The sequence below is a fragment of the Phascolarctos cinereus genome, unplaced genomic scaffold, assembly GCF_003287225.1.
Source record: "Phascolarctos cinereus isolate Bilbo 61053 unplaced genomic scaffold, phaCin_HiC Scaffold_4;HRSCAF=312, whole genome shotgun sequence".
Classification (NCBI taxonomy): Eukaryota; Metazoa; Chordata; class Mammalia; order Diprotodontia; family Phascolarctidae; genus Phascolarctos; species Phascolarctos cinereus.
The window spans coordinates 681,852,480-681,874,323 of record NW_027555847.1 but is presented as its reverse complement, the minus strand read 5'-3'; the positions used below and the strand labels follow the sequence as shown (position 1 = coordinate 681,874,323).

General features: G+C 45.1%; 1 protein-coding gene and 1 pseudogene across 1 annotated transcript in view; one reads left to right on the top strand and one right to left on the bottom strand.

Annotated features, from left to right (window-relative positions):
- The window catches only part of FBN3 (fibrillin 3), a 106,001-nt gene that overhangs the window by 17,888 nt on the left and 66,269 nt on the right, over window positions 1-21,844 (top strand). The window contains exons 5-13 of the mRNA XM_078154201.1: window positions 4,700-4,897; window positions 5,463-5,588; window positions 6,941-7,066; window positions 8,650-8,802; window positions 9,162-9,359; window positions 9,894-10,037; window positions 10,425-10,544; window positions 11,416-11,541; window positions 13,181-13,303. Of these exons, the coding sequence (XP_078010327.1) occupies window positions 4,700-4,897; window positions 5,463-5,588; window positions 6,941-7,066; window positions 8,650-8,802; window positions 9,162-9,359; window positions 9,894-10,037; window positions 10,425-10,544; window positions 11,416-11,541; window positions 13,181-13,303 (1,314 nt within the window). The remainder of the gene's footprint in view (window positions 1-4,699; window positions 4,898-5,462; window positions 5,589-6,940; window positions 7,067-8,649; window positions 8,803-9,161; window positions 9,360-9,893; window positions 10,038-10,424; window positions 10,545-11,415; window positions 11,542-13,180; window positions 13,304-21,844) is intronic.
- Window positions 407-725, bottom strand: LOC110202129 (cytochrome c pseudogene; annotated as a pseudogene).

Sequence of the window (21,844 nt, the reverse complement as noted above, 5' to 3'; positions counted from 1 at the left end):
TATATACACATACATATATATGTGTACGTGTGTGTGTGTGTGTGTGTGTGTGTGTGTGTGTGTGTGTGTGTGTGTGTGTGTGTGTGTGAGGCAGGATTTAAGGTCTGGTCTTCCTGTCTCTGAGCCCAGCTATCTCTATTCATTGTTATCCTGCTTTTCTGTGGCTAGACTTAAAACCACAATGGAGAAAACATAATTATGTTCATTTAAACACAAACCTACCTAATCTACATAATTCCTTAAATTATAGCTGCTGAGCATTATTTTAAAGCAACCATTCATGATCAAAGTTCTCTGGTTGATAAAAACAATTTAACTAGGGTAGAGCTATGGCATATGTTTAAAGGAAAGAAAAAGGAAATCTCGTCATGAGGCATCTTTCTGTAAGGGAGGCAGCAAACAGCCATTACTCATGGGTAGTTTTTCTGAGATACGCTTATCAAGTCTGCCTTTCCTCCTTTCTTATGAATGCCAGCGAGGATCATTTCTGTTCCAGGGATAGACTTCTTGGGGTTTTCCAAGTATTCCGTCAGCATATCCTCGCCCCAGACGATGCCTTTGCTTTCATTGGCATCTGTGCCCAAGAATCCTGGAGCCAGACCAGTTTTTATTCAAAGAGTCCACTCCGATTAGGTCCAGTCTTGGGCCTGCCTCCCTTTCCAACTGTGTGGCACCATGCTTGCTTCTGAACAAAAAATCCTCTTATCCTTTTCAACGTCAGCCATTGTGAATTTGGCTGTGGCCCAAGTGAGCTTATCCACTATCCTTAGTTCCTTTTCCTTTGACCCAAGGACATGCTGTACCCCTAATAAAATGAATTTAATAGGATATGTATAAAGTCTTACCCTTGGCTTCAAAAACTAGACTTCACAAGTACAAAATGGAGGAGGTATTTTTAGATGGCAGTTTGCCTGAAAAAGATCTGGGGATTATAGTGGAATGCAAGGTAGGTGGCAGCTGGGTGGCAAAGTAGATAGAGCACTAGGCCTGGAGTCAGGAAGACTAAATCTCCTGAGTTCAGATCTGGCCTCAGATACTTACTAGCTGTGTGACCCTGGGCAAGTCACTGATTCACCCTGTTTGCCTCAGTTTCCTCATTTTTAAAATGAGCTGGAAGAGGAAATGGCAAGCCGCTGCTGTATCTCTGCCAAGAAAACTCCAAATGGGGTCACAGAGTCAGACCTGGCTGAAAATGACTGAACAAGAAGGACAGGAAACTCAATACCAGGCCACAATGTGACTATGGGGGGAGGGTATCTGGGCAAGATAGGCTTGATATAGAGAACTTCCCATAAGGAAACTCCTTCTTCCAAAGCACACCTCTACACTTGACAGTCATAGAGTTGGTTGAAAAAGAGGGACCCTAAGTGATCTACCAGTATGTATCAGACTTCAAGGCCAGCTCCCTATCCACTCTCTCACGCTCCCTGTCATTTGGTGCTGGGAATACAGGAACACAAGTTCAACAGGCCCTGCCTTCAAGGAGCTTATAGTCCATAATACATACAAGCTTATACAAAATAAGTCTTCAAAGAATAAATCCCATGTAATTTGAGGAGGAAGGCACTAACAGTTCAGTGGTCAGGAGTGGCCTCATAGGAGGCCCTAGAACTGAGGCTTTGAAGGAAACTAGGGATCACTACATGGGGAATCAGGAAACCTGGCTTCTGGAGGCTTTGTGGAATAGCATGGACTTGGAGTCAGAAAGACATAGGTTTGAATACTGCCTTAGAAACTTGTTCACTGTGTGATCCTGGGTTAGTCACTTACCTTCACTGGGGCTGTTTCCTAAACTGTGAAATACTTAGAGTTCAGCAAAACTGGGCATCCAGGCAACTGAGTGGTGGTACATTCGATGTGCTACATAGGGTTCTCTGGTGATGTAGCCTTCCTGAGCCAAGGGACACTACCATGCCACTGGGAGGCATAGGAGGAAGGCTTTGATGGACAACGGTAGCTGGTACTGATACTCAAATAGAATAAGCCTTCCTAGATATACTCTCATACCTAATGCTGACTAAGTGAATGCCGTATTAGACTGTGTTTAGTCATTTTTCAGTCATGTCCAATTCTTTGTAACCTCATTTGGGGTTTTCTTGGCAAAGATCCTGGAGTGGTGTGTCATTTCCTTCTGCAGCTCATTGAACAGATGAGTAAACTGAGGCAAACAGGGTTAAGTGACTTGCCCAGGGTCACATATCTAGTAAGGGTCTGAGGCCAGATTTGAACTCAGGAAGACGAGTCTTCCTGACTCCAGACCTGGTGCTCTATCCTCTGTGCCACCTACCTGCTCTGGTAATTCCACCGGGGAGGTAGGTACTATTATTATCCCCATTTTACAGTTGAGGAAACTGAGGTTAGGTGACTTGCTCAAGTTCACACAGCTAGAAAGTATCTGAATCCAGATTTGAACTCGGGTCTTCCTCACCCCCAACCTAGTGCTTTATCCATTGCCCCACCTAGCTGCCTATATGGAAAGGCCTCATACAGGACTTATTGGAGCAGAGCCTTGAAGGGAAGTAGGGATGCAAAGATAAAGAAGGAGTGTATTCAAGACATGGGAATACAAATTGGAGGGTCATTTTTATGAGGAGCAAGAGGGCAAGTCTGATTGGATTATAAAGTGCAGAAATGAGCATAATGCATAAGAAAGCTGGAAAGGGAGGTAGATTGAACACTGGTAGGTAGGTTGAAGCCAGGCTAGGGAGGGCAAAGGAGGTCCTGTGACCAGGAGGACTATTGAGCAGGGGGCTGACATGGTCACACCTGTGCTTTAGCAAAATCACTTTGGCAGCTGGATGGAGCATGAATTAGAGGGAAGGAGACTTGAGACAGGGAGGCCAATTTGAACACTATTGCGACAATCCAGATGAAGGCTAATGAGGGCCCAAATGAGGCTAGTCAAATAGAGAGGAGTTGGATTTATGAGGTGGTAGAAATGACATGATTTAACAGCTAAGTCAATATGGGAGATAAGGGGCAGTGAAGAGTCAAAGATGGCCCTGAAGCTACAGGTCTGGGCAACTAAAAGAAATAAGGACGTTTGGGAGAGTGGCCAGTTTGGGAGCGGAGATGCTACTGCTGAGTTCTATTTGGGACATGCTGAGTTTGAGATGCCTGCCAACTGTCCCTTTTCCAAAAGGGTGACACAGGAGCTTTGACCACCTGGGCAGAGCCATCTCTGCCCCCAGGATTGTGACTCCTCAATGGAGTGCTGCTGTACCTGGCCCTGACCAACCAAGGGGCAAAGTGGTCCCTCTCACAGGGTGATCAGATCACGGACTCGGACCTACAAGGGATCTTGGAGACCATCTAGTCCAATGTCCTATTTTATAGATGGCTTAACTGAGGCCAGAGAGATGAATTGTCTTCTGGCCCTGGCTCGGAGTCCTTGGGCCATAACTCTGCTTGAGCTTATGAGGGAAAGGGCCTCATTCCTTCTTTCTTCTCCATTCCTTCACACTGTCTCTCAGATGACTGGGCACACAGTAGGTCTTGGGAAGGCCAGAGATCCAGAGGCACCGGGCTCTAATGCAAAGAGCTTTGGTTTGGGAGTGAGAATGTTTGGATCAAGTTCTGCATCTGATGCTTTACTAGCTGGGTGACCTCCGCTGAGGTGCTGAGATGCTCATCGAAGGGGGGTAGCATGATGTAATAGAAAAGAATGATTGACATCGGAGTTGAAGAAACTGGATTCTGGTCCTGGCTCCTTCACTTAACTATCTGCGTGACTTTTGGCAAGGCCCTTAACCTTTAACTGTGTGAGCTGGAAAGGGACCTCAGAGGTCACCCAGCCTCAGCTTTCTCAACAAAAAAATTAAGAGACTGAGCTAGTTGGGGACTATTAACCTCCTCTTTGACAGTTGGGTAAAAGCATATGGACTCCTCAGAATAATGTAGGGGTTTTAAGTAATAACTTTAGAAAATGCTAAATGTCAGTAAGCATTTAGTGAAAATAAAGATGTAATTTTTCTCCCGTCCAAGTTCACAGACCATGTAAAATCTATACACAGACCCCAGGGTCCCAGGTTAACAGCCCCTAGGCTAGATGACCTTTGAAGTACTTCTGCTTACAAGCTATGATCCTGTGATATGTAAAATGGGGATAATAATTCTAGCTTTTGTGAAGAAAGTATTTTGTACACCTTAAGCAGCTATTAAAGTTCCTCTTCAATATTAAATGAGTGCCTACTATGTGCCAGGCAATGTGCTAAGTGCTTTTTACAAATATTCTCTCATTTGCTCCTAACAACAACTCTAGAAGGTAGGTGTTTTATTATCCCCATTTCACAGTTGAGGAAACTGAGGCAGACAGAGGTCATAAGTGACTTGCCTAGATCATAGAGATAAGAAGTGTCTGGTCAGATTTGAACTCATCTCTTCCTGGACTCCAAGCCCAGAGCTTTATTCATGGCACCACTTAGCTGCCTCATTGAAATGAGTGCTTATTATTTCCCCAAGTTTTTGGTCTATAAATATGAGTAGGGGACAGGGTTTAGGTCAGGGCACTCATGGATTGGAGGGAGGGAAGGCCAAGTCATTCAAAGGAAGTTGGGAGGATGGTACCAGGAGGGAGGGGATAGGACCAGAGCTGCTGAGGATGAGGCTAGAATTTGAAGGGAGGAGCAGGTCCATCCAGGGGTCTGGGATTGGAGCTCTGCCCTGGTCTTGCTCACTGAACACCTGCCTCTCCTGGCAGATTACCGCACTGGGCCTTGCTTCACCCAAGTCAACAACCAAGTGTGCCAGGGCCAGCTGAGTGGCCTCGTCTGCACCAAGACCATGTGCTGTGCCAGTGTGGGTCGTGCCTGGGGTCACCCCTGTGAGCCATGCCCTGCCCAACCCCACCCCTGCCGCAGAGGCTTCATCCCAAACATTCGAACTGGGGCCTGTCAAGGTAAAGAGGAGGAAAAAGAATCATGTGTTAAAATGATGGTGTGGGGAATGGCCAGGGGGATACTGGATTCTGGGGGAGAGGAGGGTGGTGATAAGACAAAGGGAGAAACTTTGAAGCCCTGAGCCCTACCAGGGCAAATGGCTAGGGAGAACCAGAGCCCCACGGGGAAGGTGTATACCAAGCCTCATGGGAAGGAAGCTCATTGGACAGACCCTGAGCCTTGTGGGACAGGAGACTCATTGAAGAGATCTTCAAGCCTTTGCATGAGCAGACTCACTTGGGAAGACCCTCAGCCTGGGGCAGGAGCCATGCCCTGCTAAGACCCTGAGTCCTGTGAGATATATGGAGTGATAGGAGGTTCATGGTGGGTAGGGATCAGAGTTGTGGAGGATTATGGAATAGGGAGGGGATGAGGGTCCAGGAGGGGCCTGAGTCTGACAGCTGGTGAAAAGGGGATCTGGATGTATGGATTGTGGTGGGGCATTGGTGTGTCCTAGTGGAGGGCCCCATTTCTAGACTCTGGGCCAGACTTTGGGGTCACCCTGTCTCTCTTTGTCCTTCATAGATGTGGATGAGTGCCGGGCCATCCCAGGGCTGTGCCAGGGTGGGAACTGCATCAACTCCGTGGGCTCCTTTGAGTGCCGCTGTCCCACTGGTCACCGGCTGGGTGAGGCCAGCCACAAATGTGAAGGTAGGAACGAGATATGCATGAAGTCAGGAGAACAGGGGAAAAGAGGAAGGACTGATATGGAACACAGAGATGTGGAGGTGGAGTGCTGGACTTGGAAGGGAAAGAGAACAAGCTTGTGCCAGGCACTGTGCTAAGCACTTTGCCAATATCATCTCATTTGATCCTCACATCAACCCTGGGAAGTAGGTGCTATTATTATCATCCCCATTTTACAGATGAGGAAACTGAGGCAGACAGTGGTTAAATGACTTGCCCAGAGTCACACAGCTAGTAAGTGTCTGAGGCCAGATTTGAACTCAGGTCTTCCTGACTTCAGGTCTGGTGTTCTATCCACTGGACCACCTAATTGCCTCTGGCATAGCTAGGACTGAGTGCAGGTCCTGGGCCTGCCGCTTACTGAATGAGTGACCTTGGCCAAGTTACTTCTTTCTGGGCCTCAGGTCCATTACCTGTAAATTGATGGAGTTGGATTATAAATGATGATTCCTTCTAGTTCTAAACCTGTGATTCTCAGTTAGAGACCAGATCCTCCTAGCATGAGCTCAGTCTTATTTCTTGGCCTTTAAAAAAAAAATACACACACACACACACACACACACACGCACACACACACACACATATATCAGGCTTGTGATTTCATTAGCATAGGGAGCTCCTACTAAGGAAATTCCTTCCACAAATGCAGATTGACATCTCCTCTGCAATGCATAGTCTTAGAGAGTTAATTGCCTTGCCCAGGGTCACACAGCCAGTAGACATCAGACACAGAATTTAAACCCAGGTCTTCTTTCAAAGAGAACTCTATCCACCACACCGCACTGCCTCTCCTGCTTAGAGTTCTGGAATAGTCACAGCTCCCATTTCAACAACAGATTAGAGTTTACAAAGTGCTTTTCTCACAATAACCCTGTGAGGTCAGTGGGGCAAGAATTTTTATCCCCATTTTACAGATGAGGAAAGTGAGGCCCAGAGAACGCAAGTCATTCCCTGATTGTCACACAACTAATTAGGTGTCAAAGCCCGGCCTTGAACCAAGGTCCTCTAACTTCAACACTATTTCTATTACACCAGGACATTTCTACTATATTAGGGGCAGGGCCCGGGCAGAGAAGGGAATAAGAGTGACCTTGGGCAAGTCCTTTCACTTTCCTGTCCTTTAGCTGTGAAATGGGAGGAATAGTCTTTGAGCTCCTTCCCGTTGTGAGAGGGCTGGAGGCAGGCCTTCGAACGGTGCTATTGACACAGGAGCCGTTGTGAGGAGGGGAACGTGACGAAAGGGGTAGAGGAAGGAGAACAGGGCTCAGGATGAAGAGGATATCTTACTCGTTCCCTTTGCCCATGCCCCTTTTCAGATGTGGACGAGTGCAGCACCATCCCTGGTGTCTGCGAAGGTGGAGAATGTGCCAACACAGTGGGCAGCTATGTCTGCACCTGTCCCCGAGGCTTCATGGCGAGTGCTGATGGTTCTCACTGCCTGGGTAAGGGGGTCCTCAGCACCTCAGGATCCTGGGGGTGGTTCAATGTATACCCGTCCTCAGTGCACAGCCAGGTCACCCTGCCCAGCCACTAGAGACCTTCCTGGCACCTGATGCTCAGGCACAGAGCTTATGGTACCCTCGGTGCAAGACTATTGACTCACCCTCTGATTAAGACCTTGAGTGAATGTTAGCATGTCAGCCAGGGTGTTGTGGTCTCCTAATGCTGTCTAATTGCTCTGTGCTCAGTGAGAAGGATGGGGTCTTAGCACTCTCTCTCTTAAAAGCTCCGCAAGCCTCAGCTCTGCTCCCACACCTAAGGCCTTTTTTCCCTGGTGGTCTGATATTATCCTTTTTATTGGTGGGCCCCAGATAGTGGGTATTTGGCTTCAAGGGCTGGGCTCCACATTCTAACTGGGAGGAAGGCCCTTAGAACACAGGAAGTCTGTCAGAGCTGGGAGGGCCCTTAGAACATAGGGTGTCAGAACAAAGGGTATTAGAGATGGGAGGGCCCTTAGAACATAGAGCGTCAGAGCTGGGAGGGCCCTTAGAACATAGGGTGTCAGAACAAAGGGTATTAGAGATAGGAGGGCCCTTAGAACATAGAGCGTCAGAGCTGGGAGGGCCCTTAGAACATAGAGCGTCAGAGCTGGGAGGGCCCTTAGAACATAGAGCGTCAGAGCTGGGAGGGCCCTTAGAACATAGGGTGTCAGAACAAAGGGTATTAGAGCTGGGAGGGCCCTTAGAACATAGAGCATCAGAGCTGGGAGGGCCCTTAGAACATAGAGCGTCAGAGCTGGGAGGGCCCTTAGAACACAGAATGTCAGAGCTGGGAGGACCCTTAGAACATAGGGTGTCAGAACAAAGGGTATTAGAGCTGGGAGGGCCCTTAGAACATAGAGCGTCAGAGCTGGGAGGGCCCTTAGAACATAGGGTGTCAGAGCTGGGAGGGCCCTTAGAACATAGAGCGTCAGAGCTGGGAGGGCCCTCAGAACACAGAATGTCAGAGCTGGGAGGGCCCTTAGAACATAGAGCGTCAGAGCTGGGAAGGCCCTTAGAACACAGGAAGTCAGAGCTGGGAGGGCCCTTAGAACATAGAGCGTCAGAGCTGGGAGGGCCCTTAGAACACAGGAAGTCAGAGCTGGGAGGGCCCTTAGAACATAGAGCGTCAGAGCTGGGAGGGCCCTCAGAACCCAGAATGTCAGAACTGCCAAGAACTTTAAAAGTCCTGATGCCAGAGATTGGATGGACATTAGGATTTGGAATGTCTGAACGGTGTTGTAAGCTTGTTTCCCATCTGACTTCCCTGCGCCACATTTTCTGTCAATCTCACCAACAGGGGCCAGGCATCTCCAGGAAACACTCTCAAGTGTCATTGACCTTCATAACTCCCCATCCCTCCAAACTAACATTATGATAGTCATTATCTCTCCGTGTGTGATCCCAAAGCCCTCCTCCCATTCTGACCACCCTTCTTCTTAAGACAAAACTGTGAGTGACTGACTCTTCCTTGGATTCAGCACCACTCTCTCCCTCTGATGCCCAGTGGCTCTGGCCCTCATGGGCTCTGTGATTCTATCCCACAGATCAGAGAATGGGTACCTGCTTCTCTGCATTACTGGGGGGCCGCTGTGCTGGAGAGCTGCCAGGCCAAGCTTCCAAGAGGCAGTGCTGTTGTGAATGGGGCCGATGCTGGGCAGTGGGGTCAACGCCAGAGATGTGCCCCCAACGGGGCTCCGGTGAGCTGATCTGGGAATGGGCCTATAATGGGAGTCTTGGGAGGAAAAGGAGAGAGAGAGAGAAGAGAGGAGAGGTATAAGACAAGGGTAGCTGTGCTTCTGCTCTATCCATACCCCCAAAAAGAGAGAGGTGGGATTGGTCCCCAAACCTTCCCTGCTAAGGATCTTTTCTCTAGCATGGTAACCACCAAAAACAATAGCTAATGGGTGTTCCAGCACAGATCCCTGATCTTCCATCACCTCAGCTCCTCTTACATGCCTGCCCCAAAAGGACCAGGACTCAAAAACTTAACTTTTGCTCTGTCTTCTCCTCTACATTGGCCCCAGCTCCAATGACCATCCCTCTCCCTGCTTTGTAGATGAGTTTCGTCGGTTGTGTGTTGAGGGCCCTCCAGTGCTGCCTGCCTACCCTGGGCACTTCCCAGGCCTTCCAGGATTTGGGCCCAATGGCCTGGGCCCTGGCCTTACTGGGCCTGCTCGACATGGTCCCCATGGTACCAATGGACAAGGCGCCCTCCCCAGCCTTCCTGGCCTGGGCCCTGGCAGCTCCAGCATTGGTAAGGACAAACTCTCTCCTCCTCTATCCCCACTGCTATTACTGCTGCCTGAGAGACCTCTCCTGCCTTGAGAAGGGCAGAAGATGATCCCTCAGAGAGCTGGCCCTAAAGGGAAAATGCTGCTTTCCTTCCCTACTCTCAATTCCCTTCTTCCTCTCACTGCTCACCTCCCAAGATCATCGACTGGTGCTTCACATGGCATCTCTGTTGTCGGTTCAGGCAGGGTGGAACAGATGGATTAGACTTGTTTTGCTTGGCCCTAGAGAGTGGAGCCTGGGTCAGTATCAGGAGGGAATTGTAGGGAGGTAGATTTTGGTTGGATATAAGGGAAAACTTCCTAACAATTAGAGTTTTCAAAAGTGGAATGAGAGGTAATGAGTTTCCTATCACTAAAGGTCTTCAAGCAGAGGCTAGATGCACAGGTTTAACCGGATCTCCTTTGAGGTACTCCTCAGCCCTAAGATTCTGGGGTTCTGTGGTGAAGGGGTGAAAGCAAGGCTAGTGGCCCTTGTCCTCATGCACCCCTGCTCCTAGGCACAGCCACACTGAATCAGACCATTGACATCTGCAAGCATTTCACCAACCTCTGCCTCAATGGGCGGTGCCTCCCGACCTCATCTAGCTATCGGTGTGAGTGCAACATGGGCTACAAGCAGGATGTGCGTGGAGAGTGCATCGGTGAGGGCCAAGCCCGGGGGCGGGTACAGCCGGGGTGTGGGGGTCGCTTGGGCTCCTCCTGCGTCCTGAGGCGGCTGAGGCTCAGGAGAGGGAGCCTAAAGCTCTCCAAGGCTCTGGAAGGATAAGAGATGGGCCCTGCGGGTTTGCTAAGACATCAAAGGAAAGTGGGGGAGAAGGAACCTGGGTTTTTGTTAAGTTCTGCAAAGACAAAGATAAGGCAGGGGGAAGACTTGGGTTCCCACAAAGTTCTCAAAGGATGAAGGAAGAGGACCTAGATTCTTACCAAAAGTCCTGAAAAAAAAAGGGGAAGGGAAGGGGGGAATCTCGGTCCCTGTGAGATGCTGGGGAAATGGGGATGGTAACCGAGGGGTGAGCCTTTCTCCACAGATGTAGATGAGTGCTCCAGCAGCCCCTGTGTCCATGGAGACTGTGTCAACACTCCTGGCTCTTATCATTGTAAATGCCAAGAAGGCTTCCAGAGCACCCCCACCAAACAGTCCTGTGTTGGTATGATCCCCCTGGGGAGGGTGGACAGCTCAGCTTTATGTCCAGCAGGGGAGAGAGAGCCCATAATTCTGTGGGCAAATCACCCAGCCTCTCCAGGCCTTAGTTTCTTTCTCTGAGGAAAGGTGCCTATAGGCAACTAGATGATACAATGAGTAGAGTGTTAGACCTGAAGTCCTGAGTTAAAAATCCTGCCTCCCATACTTAACTGTGTGACCCTGGACAAGTCACTTAACTTCTTCCAGCCTCAGTCTCCTCATCTGTAAAATGGGGATAATAACGTCACCCATATCCCAGGATCGTTAGGATCAACTAAATTACTATGTGTAAAGCACTCTGTAATCTTTAAAGTATTATGTGAATGCTAGTTATCGTTATTATTATTATTATTATCATTATCATCTGAATATAAAGGAGTTGGACTGGATGATCTCTAAGGCCCCTTTCAGTTGAAATCCTATGATCTTGTGGTCTGAGATCTCTAGGGCCATTGCTTGGTATTATAAATGGTGTAGCCCTGAGCGGTACTTAGGAGACCAAAGTTCTGCTCCTCACTAGATGTGGACCCGTAGGCGAGTCACTGTATCATTCAGGGTTGTTGTAAGGAAAATGCTTTGGAAAGTCTAAAGAAATAGGAATAAAATAATGATTATTATTGTTATTACTGCTTTAGCATAGCCTTAGGGCTATGGTCTATCTACTTCACCATGGGCCCCCATGCCCCTTCTCAAATACACATATGCACAGAGCTTCCCTCACCCCACTCTCCCAATCAGACACCTCACCCCTACCTCCAATCACCCCCTCCCCACTTATAGCTCCATATTCTCACTTATAGCTCCATATTCTCACTTATAGCTCCATATTCTCACAGATATTGATGAGTGTATCCTAAATGGCGGGATGTGCCGCCACGGGCGCTGCATTAACACAGAGGGAAGCTTTCAATGTATCTGCAATGCGGGCTTTGAGATCACTCCAGATGGCAAAAACTGTGTGGGTAAGTTGACTGTGGGGTGAGGGAGAGAACAAGAGCTGTTCTAGTACTCATACCCAGTGATGGCAGAGGCTCCAGATATTGGTGGATTGGAAAGCAAGTGTGGGGTTGGGGGTAGGGAGGGAAGCAAAAGTGTGTGGGGAGGGCTCTGGGCAAACAATTCCTTCCACTGTGAGTACCACCAATTCCTCTACAAGCTCTTAAGGCCCTTATGTTTTGTGCTCTGTTACCAAAAATCGAGGAGGGCTAGCGGGGCCAGATTGATTCAAGAGGCAAGGACCTGCGCTACTCAGAAAATGATTTATGAACTTAACAACAGAATCCTGTCCACACACCCACTCACCCATCCATCCATCCACTCATCCATCCATCCCCCCACCCACCCATTCATCCATCCATCCATCCACCTACTGTGGAGAAGATAAAAATATCAAGACACTAGGTATAAGATCTTAGCTCTGCCTTTATGGTGTTCAAGTTCTAGTTGGTAATTATGATAGGACAGGCACTGGGCCTGGGATTTCATTGACATAGGAAAGCCCCAGATGAGAAAACTCCTTCTAGCAATTCTCTGCAAATAAAAAACTACTGTATCACCAGTGTCAAACATAAATAGAAATTCAACCATACATATTGATTTAATTTTAAAATGTAATGTTATCTATATTTTACTATATTTTTATTTATTTTGTTAAGTATTTCTGCAACGCACTTTAATATGGTTAAATAGGCCACATCCAGCCTGAGTGTCTGATACCTTGAGCCTAGAGCATTGAGGGGTGAAGTGATTTGCCTCATGGCACATAGCTGGGATGTGTCTGTGGTAGAACTTGAACCCACATCTTTCTGGCTCGGAAGTTGGCTCTCTCTCTCTCTCTACTACACCACACTGCCTCTTAATGATGTTACGAATTAGAATATAGAGGCAGTGACATATAGTTAAAAGAGCATTGATTTGGAATCTGAGGACCTGAGTTCTAATCCTAGTTCTGTTACTGCCTACATGACCTTGGGCAAGTTACTTTATCTCTCTGGGAGCCATCTTTCTGGACTTCAGTCTCCTCATCTGTATAATGCAGGGTTTAGACTACATGTGTCCCTTCCAACTATAGGTCTTTGATTCCATGACCCTATGATTAAGTGCATAAGACCTCCCCTAAATTCCTCCAATGCCTCATCATGGCCAGAAGGGAACAGAACATTCCTAAAGGTGATACCAGGGGAATTTAAGCTCTGTGTTTGTTGGTCCTGTGCTGTTCAGCTCTGTACTGGCCAGCTCTATACCAGTCAGTCTTGTCCATTAACTCAAATGCTTGACATGTTTACATGCACTTATATGTTCAGACATACTCTCAGTCAAGCACACAGCTCTGGGGATTGCTGCTCAGAGTTAAGCCTGGGGCTTCCTTGCCTTAGAGATTCATCCAGGTGTCTCTAGCATGCACAGAATCCTCAGAGGGCCACACATGGGCTCCAGAGAAATAAAACCCTTCCCTGACAGCTGCTGAGGGAGAAGGGATCCAGGAATGTAGACAGCTCGGTTGGAGTGGGTCCCTTGAGGGGTTGGGGTGGTCTGTGTAGATTCTGGGACTGCTTGAAATACCCACCCGAGCCCAGTATCTCCCTTTGTTCATCCCCACAGACCATGATGAGTGCGCAACCACTACCATGTGCCTCAATGGTGTGTGTCTCAATGAAGCTGGCAGCTTCAAGTGTCTGTGTAAACCTGGCTTCTTGCTGGATCCCAGCGGGCGCTACTGCGTGGGTGAGTGTGTTGTGTATGTATGTGTGCAGAGGGATCAGGGAGGGGGAGGTTCAGATTGGGTGAGGGGGGAGGGGGATGATTGAAGGGGAAGGATGTGGGTGATGGGAGAGAGAGGAGGACAGTGGATGGTGGGGAGAAGCAGGGAGGAGGGAGGAGGAAGTGGGAAGGAGAAAGAAGGAAGGAAAAAGGATGAGGGAATAAGGACAGGGAAAGAGGAAAACAGGATGTAGAGGAGGAGGAAGAAGGAGACAGAGAGAAGTAAGATAGATGGGAAGATGGAGAGGAGAAACAGAGAAGGAAGCAGGAAGTGGGGTGGGAGGAAGGAAAAGGTATAGAGGTCGGAGGGAGGCACAAGTGTTAAGGAGGAGGGACGGGGAATATGAAGGAGGAGAATGGGGGGGCAATAATTAAGAGGAAAGCAGAGGGAAGGTGCAGAGATGACGGGGTGGGAGTGAGGGGGTGCCGCCTTACAAGCCGAAAAGCTGACGTTGTGTTTATACCCAGACCTCAGGCTCCTGCTGGTCAAATGCCCTCTCTGCTCTTCTCTCTAGAACAATAATGCAGAAACTGTTGAACAAAATGATCTCCACTAAGGTGTTATCAGGAAAGAAAGGGCAGAGAAGGAAATTTTTTTGCTGATCTTGTGTCATAAAATCTCAGAGCTGGGAAGACACTTAGAGAGCATCCAATCCAAGGTCCCTTTTGTTTGTAACCCAGCTGACAAGTGGTTGTCCAGCCCTGCTCAAAGAGCGCTGAGCAGGGGGAGCCCATCACCTCCCAAGGCACTTTGGGACAGCTTTCAGGGTCAGAAAGTTCTTCCTGACACCAGCTGAGTAGGTGGAGATGTGGGGGGAGATGGGGGGCAGCCAGAGAGATTACCCAGAGCTGAGTGATGGAGGGTCTTGTTTGTAGAACAGCCAGGAAGCCAGTGTCTCTGGATTGAAGAGTACATGGTGGAGACTAAGGTGTGAGGAGACTGGAAAGGAAGGAGGGGGCTGGGTGTTGAGGGGCTTTGACGCCAAGGAGAACATTTTGTGTTTGATCCTGGAGATAATAGAGAGCCACTGGAATTTACTGAGTAGTGGGGGGGGGGGTGGATGACGTGATCAGACCTGTGTTTTAGGAAAATCACTTTAGTGGCTGAATGGAGAATAGGATTAGAGTGGGGAAGAGACTTGAGGCAGGTAGATCCACCAACAGGATATTGCAATAATCCAGGTGTGAGGTAATGAGGATCTGCATTAGAGGGATGGCATTGTCAGAGGAGAGAAGGGGGCTTATTGGAGAGATGTCTTGCCTGAAATACCATTAGCTTCATAACACTTGAGAGATTGTTTGGTGTGTCCAGTGGAATAGGAAAATCTTGTGCTGAAGCACTAAAGACCTGGCTCTTTAGACTATGGGCAAATTAAATGTTGGCTATCATAGTATATCTTTACAATTATATGTAGTCCATATGGCATTTTGTCTTTACTTGTGCTGCAGGGTATTTATTAACTTTATGAAAAAATTGTGAAACTTGTTCCCTCAAATGCCCCTAAATTGAGTTCAAAAAGGTCTTCTTGTGACAAAGATTTGTTCTGTTTTTATATTCTCCATGTAGGAAATCTGTAAGACTTTCTAACTCTTCCTTCTTTGAATTTGAATTTTTGGAAATCCTTGGCCCACAGGAAGTTTCTGAAACCATATTGGCCCAGGTTAAAGGACCTCTAGGAAGTAGACAAGCTTTTATAGATGTGTCTGGATCATTGCACTAGAAATAATTGTATGCATGTCTGAAGTGATGTCAGTATCTCTATCAATGTTAGCTCCCCTTGACTTCAAAAACAGTGTTCTTTTCAATGTGCTAAAACACGTCCTATTGGGTATCCAACATGTAGCAACCACCCAGATGCAGCAATGAAGGCAAAAGCATTCATTCATTCATTCATTCATTCATGAAGTGTGGTTATTCCTTTCTGTTCCCACTGCTGCCACCTTGATTCTAACATTCATCAGTTCACACCTGGACTATTACAACAGTTGCCTGACTGACCTCCCTGACTCTGCTCCTCCCATCCACCTACAATGACAAGGAAGTGACTGTTCTCTCTCAACTATAGCTCTTCCTTGGAAGCCAAGGTTCATATTATTGCTGATCTCTGAACCATGTGTCTTCTGTCTCTTCTTCCCTTTCCAAACCATGAACAGATGCAAATGTGTTGCTTATACCCAAACCTGCCTGGCCCAGCATCCATCACCAAGAGACATAGGAAGCTCTTATTCCAACCCTGTCATTTCACAGAGGGGAAGACTGAGGTTAAAAGCAATTAATGGGCTAGTGGTCTATCCAGAAATAGAAGCCAGCTTTCTAGCTGGCTAGGTGTATAGTCAGATGATAGAGAATTTCCTTTTTTCAACATCTCCCAAGGGGAAGACCATCAACCTCATGAATTATATCTTAATTTCAGCAAGGCTTTTGGCAAAGACTCAGATTATCTTTATAAATGGGCAAGTGGGTAAGCTGGATAATAATAGAGTTAGGTAAATTTAGAGATTGTTCAAAATTCATGGGTTCTGAAAAAAATCAGTGTCAAATGTACAATACGTGGGGGAGGTATGGCTACAAAATAGTTGTTCTCAAAAAGATCTGGGTGTCTTAGCTCAATATTAGTCAACAGTATGATGATGCAGCCAAGAAAGCTATTGTGCTTTTGTTTATTATTTTACCCAATCAATTTTCTTTAAAAAAAAAAAACTAATGCACCTTGGGCAAGTCACTTAACCCCATTGCCTAGCAAAAAAAAAAAATGCAATCTTAAACTGCTCTAAAAGAGTATGCAAAATTAAAGAAGTGATATTCTTGTTCTAATCCACCCTATTCAGATTACATCTGTGGTACTGTGTTCTATTCTAAAGGCCACATTAGGATGGTCATTGATAGGCTGGAGTATGTACAAAAAAGGACAATTGGGATGGAAGTGGGTCTTGAGATCATGTTGCAAGAGGATTTGTTGGAGGAATTGAGAATATTTAGCCTGTAAAAAAAAAAAAAGAAGAAGAAGAAGCCTGAAGAGAGAGATGATAGCTCTCTTCCAAAAGCTGATATAAGAGGTATTAGATTTGTGTTTGGCACCAGCACACAAAACTGGGAGCAATGGATGGAATTTGTAAGGAGACAGATTTCAGGGGGTCTATAAGCAAAGACTGAAGGATCAATTACTCAATCAATAAACATTTATTTGAGTACCTACTCTATACCAGGCATTGACGCAGTGAAAGGCAAAAGATAGTCCCTGCCCCTACAGGAGCTTACAATCTAATAGGGGATACACTATGCAAATAGCTATGTACAAAACAAGCTCTAGGCAGGATGAATAGGAGATAACTAAGAGAGTGGAGGCACTGGACCACTTGTTGAGTGTGTAGAGAACTCTTGGTTAGGAAAAGGTTGATTTTTTTTCATTTCATTATATTTTATTTCATTTTTAAAATTTTGAACTGTATTAACCCCAATAAGATGAACATCTCTGTATACTTCACAGAACAGAAAAAAAAAATTCCTATGCACAGCTATGAAGCTACGTCACCTCCAAGTATACCAAAAATTCAACATGTTATTTTCAAAGTTGTCCTGTTTGTCTATGTTTCCTTTTGATCCTCTGTTCTGCCTAGTGTATTTTTAAATGCTTCAATGACCCTCTTTTCTTTTTTTCTCTTTTTTCTTTTCTTTTTTTTTCGTGTTAGTAATCCTAATGCTAGCCACCGTTTTCTCTCTGAACTCTGCTTTCCCACTTCCACCTCTATTGAAAGTAAGAAAAAAGTACCCTTATATCAAATACTCCTAGTCGGGCAAAAATCCCCAAATTGGTCATATCCAAAAATATGGATCTCATTCTGCACTTTGAATTCATCATCTTAAAGGCAAGAGATGGAGAGATGGGTAGCATCATCACCAAGCCTTTGGCATCATGATTGGTCATTGAATTGACTAAAGTTCTTAAGTCTTTCTTTAGTTGTTTCTCTTTACAATGTTATTGTTATATAAATTATTCTCTAGGTTCCATTCATTTCATTCTGCATTCATTCACACAAGTCTTCCAAGATGTTTCTCAAACTGTCCTTTTTGTCATTTCTTATGACAATAAAATTCCATTATATTTATATACCATAATTTGTTCAGCCATTCTTCAATTGATGGACAGCCCCCTTAGTTTCCAGTTCTTTTCCACTCCAAAAATAATTGTAATAAGTATTTTTGGTACATATGGATCCTTTTCCTCTTTCTCTGATCTCTTTGGAGTATAGTCCTCATCATGGCATTGCTGAGTCAAAGGCCTTGCACCGTTTAGTGACTTTTGGGATGTAGTTCCAAATTGCTTTCCAGAGTTGCTAGACCAGTTCACAGACTTCCCAATAGGGGTTAGTGTCTATTTTTCCTCAGTCCCTCCAACAATTGTCATTTTCTCTTTTTCTCATCTTTGCCAATCTGATGGATGGGAGATGGAATCTTAGGGCTGTTCTAATTTGTATTTCTCTGATTATTAGTGATTTGCAATTTTTCACATGGTGATTGATAGCTCAATTTTTTTTCTTTGACATCTGCTTATTAATATCCTTTGACAATATAAAAGTCTCTTATCCATATATAGGCTATCAGAGCTTTGTCAGAGCTCCCTCCCACCCAATTTACTGTTTCCCTTATAATTTTAATGGCATTAATTTTGTTTGTTCAAAAACATACTTTTATGTAATCTAAATTGTAGATTTTATCTTCTGTGGTACTCTCCATCTTTTGTTTGGTCATGAACTCTTCCCCTATAAATAAGTATGATAGATAATTCCTTCCTTGCTCCTCTAATTTATCATGTGACCCTTTTAAAACGGCAGTCAAAAAAAGTAATTTGGAATTTATCTAGGTATATAGTAAGAGGTGTTCATCTAAGCCTAATTTCTGCCAGGCTGCTTTTCAAATTTCCCAGAACATCTTTATTATATAATAAATCTTTGCCCCAGAAGTTAGGGTCTTTGGGTTTATTGAACACCAGGCTTTAATGTTCATTTGCTTCTGTATGCTGTATACCTAATGTGATCCACTGATTGAATTTTCTATCTTTTAAGCAGTATCAAATAGTTTTAGTGATTATTGCTTTATAGCATAATTTGAGATCTATTACTGATAGGCTCCATTCCATTATCCCCCCACTTTTTTCATGATTTTTCCTGAGCTGAGCTTTTTCCCCCAAAATATTTTTTTTTATTTTCCTATTTCCATAATTTAATCCGTTGATAGTTTAATTGGTATGGCACTAAATTAGCAGATTGGCTTAGGTATTATTGTTGTTTTTATTACTTTGGTACCAAAAAATGAGAAATTAATATCTCTAACTGTTCAGGTCTATCTTTATGTCCATATGGAGTGTTTTATAGTTTATTCATATGGCTTCTCTATATGCCCTGGTAGGAAGACTACCAAATATTTTATACATTCTGTTGTTATTTTGAACTGAGTTTTCTCTTTCTACCTCATCCTGTTGGGGTTTTTGGTAATATATAGAAAGGCTGATGATTTATGTGGGTTTATTTGATATTATGTTATTTTATTGAAGTTGTTTCCATTAATTTTTAGTTGACTCTCTAGAGTTTTCTAAGTAGGCCACCTATAAAAACTGATGATTTTGCTTTTTCTGTGCTTCTTCTGGCACCATCAAATAATAATAGTGATCATGTATATCCCTGTTTTAGCCCTGATCTTCTTAGAAAGGCTTATCTCTATTACATATAATGCTGGTTCTTCATATTAGATAGCTGCTATTTTCCATATTAAGGAAAGGTCCATTTATTCCTATGCTTTTTAGGATTAATAGAAATGGACATTATATTTTGTCAAAAGATTTTTCTGCATCTACTGATATAAGCACATAATTTTAATTTGTTTTTTGTTATTAATATAATTTTTTTTTATTTTTATAATTTTCCTAATGAACCAACTCTGCATTTCTGGTGTAAGTCCAACCTAGTTGTGTTATATACTCTTTTTCATATGTTTGCTAATATTTAATTTAAACTTTTTGCATTGATATTCATTAAGGATATTGGACTATGGTCTTCTTTCTCTGTCTTATCTCTGCTATGGTCTTAGTACCAAGACCATGTTTGTATCATAGAAGAAATTTGGTAGAATCCGATCTTCTTATTTTTGTGAACAGTATATGTAGATGGTTTATATTAAGTAACCCCTTCAAACTTTAAGATGGTTGAGATTCAAGATGAGAAAAAAGTGTGATGCAGTTCTTAGAAAAAGATAGTTCATAGATGTATATCTAATACCAACGAGGTGATCATTTCATTGTATTCTACCTTTGTTAAACTACAACTGAAATACTAAACTCATTTCAGGTATTCTTATTGAGGTGTAGGCTGGATTAGATGGCTTCTGAGATTTCCTCCAATTAGAGACTCTTTGCTGTGAAGAATTTGAGGAATGAGAGATTTATTTTACCTAGTGCGGGAGTCAGGGAAGGCTTCAAGGAGGAGGTGGTACCTGCACAGGGCCTTGAAGGAAAAGGTGAATTTTGAAAGATGAAGTTTATTGGGAAAGTCCACTCCACCAGTGGAAGATGGTATGAACAAAGACAGAGGGAAAGCAGACAGTGAGAAGGGAGGATTATGGGATCATAAATTTATCAATCTATAAGCACTTATTAAGTGCCAACTATTTGAAATTCACTATACATAGAGACACAAAAACAAAAAACCCTGAAACAACCCTCACCTTCAAGGAACTTGTTCCATTCTATCAGGGAGACGATATGTGCGTTTATTGTATATACAGAATAAATAAATACAATATAGTTAGGAGAAGAGGGTACTAGACACACTTACTAGCTGTGACCCTGGGCAAGTCACTTAACCCCATTGCCTAGCCTAAAAAAAAAAAGAGGGCACTAGAGATAGAGGGAATTGGGAAAGGCTTCATGTAGAAGGTAGTGCTTAAATCAAGGGACGAATTCTGAGTCAGAAGAATAACCAGTGCAAAGGCCCACCAGAGTCGGGAGATAGTGTGCTGCGAGAGGAAAAGCAAGAAGGTCCATTCTGTTGGATGTGAGAGTATGTGAGGGGCTGGGAGAGCAAAATACAAATATAAATGCCAAACAGAAGAGTTCTTATTTGAGCCTGGAGTTTATTGAGCAGGGGAGTACTCAGAGGCTCATAAGCATACTCACCTCACACGTCCGGTCTGTCGTCAGAACGTGTTCTTTCTCCCTTCCCAGCACCTCTCATGTACAGCCAACACCCGGGGACAGGCCCTCGTCACCTTTTGCCTGGGCTATGACAATGGCCTTCTAAGTCTGTTAGTTCTGCCTTTGCGTCATCTAGGTCCCTCAGACATAACAGGCACTTCGTAAGTGTTGAGTTGAGCCTAGAGAGCTCCCAGCCTCTGGAAGTGTTCAGCCAGGATGCCGCTGATAGAGTGTACTCCTGATCTCCAATGCCCCTCTCACACTCTAGAAGCCATGATTCTGTGTTGCTTTTCCTTTAAGTCAGACACAGCCAATGGTGGTCCTGGAATGCTTGAAAGTATAAGCATCAGTTGAAGGAACTAAGGGTGTTTAACCTGGACTGTCATGTGGAAAAGAGATTAGACTCGTTCCATTTGGCCCCAGAGGGCAGAACTGGGAGTGATGGAGATAGGTCCTAGACAGGCAGGTTCTGGCTCAGTAGGAAAATCTTACTGACAAAAACAAGCTGAGCTTCTTTGTGGGAGATGGTGAGTTCTCCATCACCAGAGAGCTTCAGAAAAGACCAGATGACTCCTTGTCTGGGAGGTCATACAGATAACAGGTTAGACAGGCCATTCTCTGTAGATCTGGGTGTAGGAGGATGGGGGAGGAAGGACAGGGAAGCAGGAGAAGGGTAAAGAAAGGAGAGAAAGGGAAGGGAGAGCTCATGGGAAGGAGAGAAAGGTAGAAAAGGGGATAACTGAGAGGAAGGAAGGAGAAGGCAGCAGTATGAGAAGAGGGAAAGGGGTTAGGAAAGGAGGGAAGGAAGATGGAAGGGACAGGAGATGGGAAGGAGGGGGAAAAGAAGGAAGGGAGATATGGAAGGGCCAAAATAGAATAAAGATGGTAGGGATGTGGAAGGAGGGACAGGGAAATGAGATTTAGGAAAGATAAGGACTAAGGAGAAGGGGGGATGGTGAGGAAGGAGAGAAATTAGAGTGGAAGGGACAGGGCAGGGAAGACAGAAAAGGAGGAGAGATGTGGAGGGACCAAAATAGAATGAAGATGATGAGGACATCGGAGGAATGGGGGACAGGGCAGGGAGGGGGGACAAAAAGGGGAGAGATGGAGGGGTCAAAAGAGGAATAAAGATGGTGGGAACATGGTAAAGAGGAGGAAGAGGGAAGGAAGAAGGAAATGGAGGAGTTATGAGAAGGAGAAGATAACAGTGAAGAAGAATGAATGGAGCAAGGGATGGGAAGGAGGAGAGAAAAACTAAAAGGGGAATGAAATTGGTGGGGACATGGGAGAGAGGAGGGATGGGGAAGTGGAGAGGTAC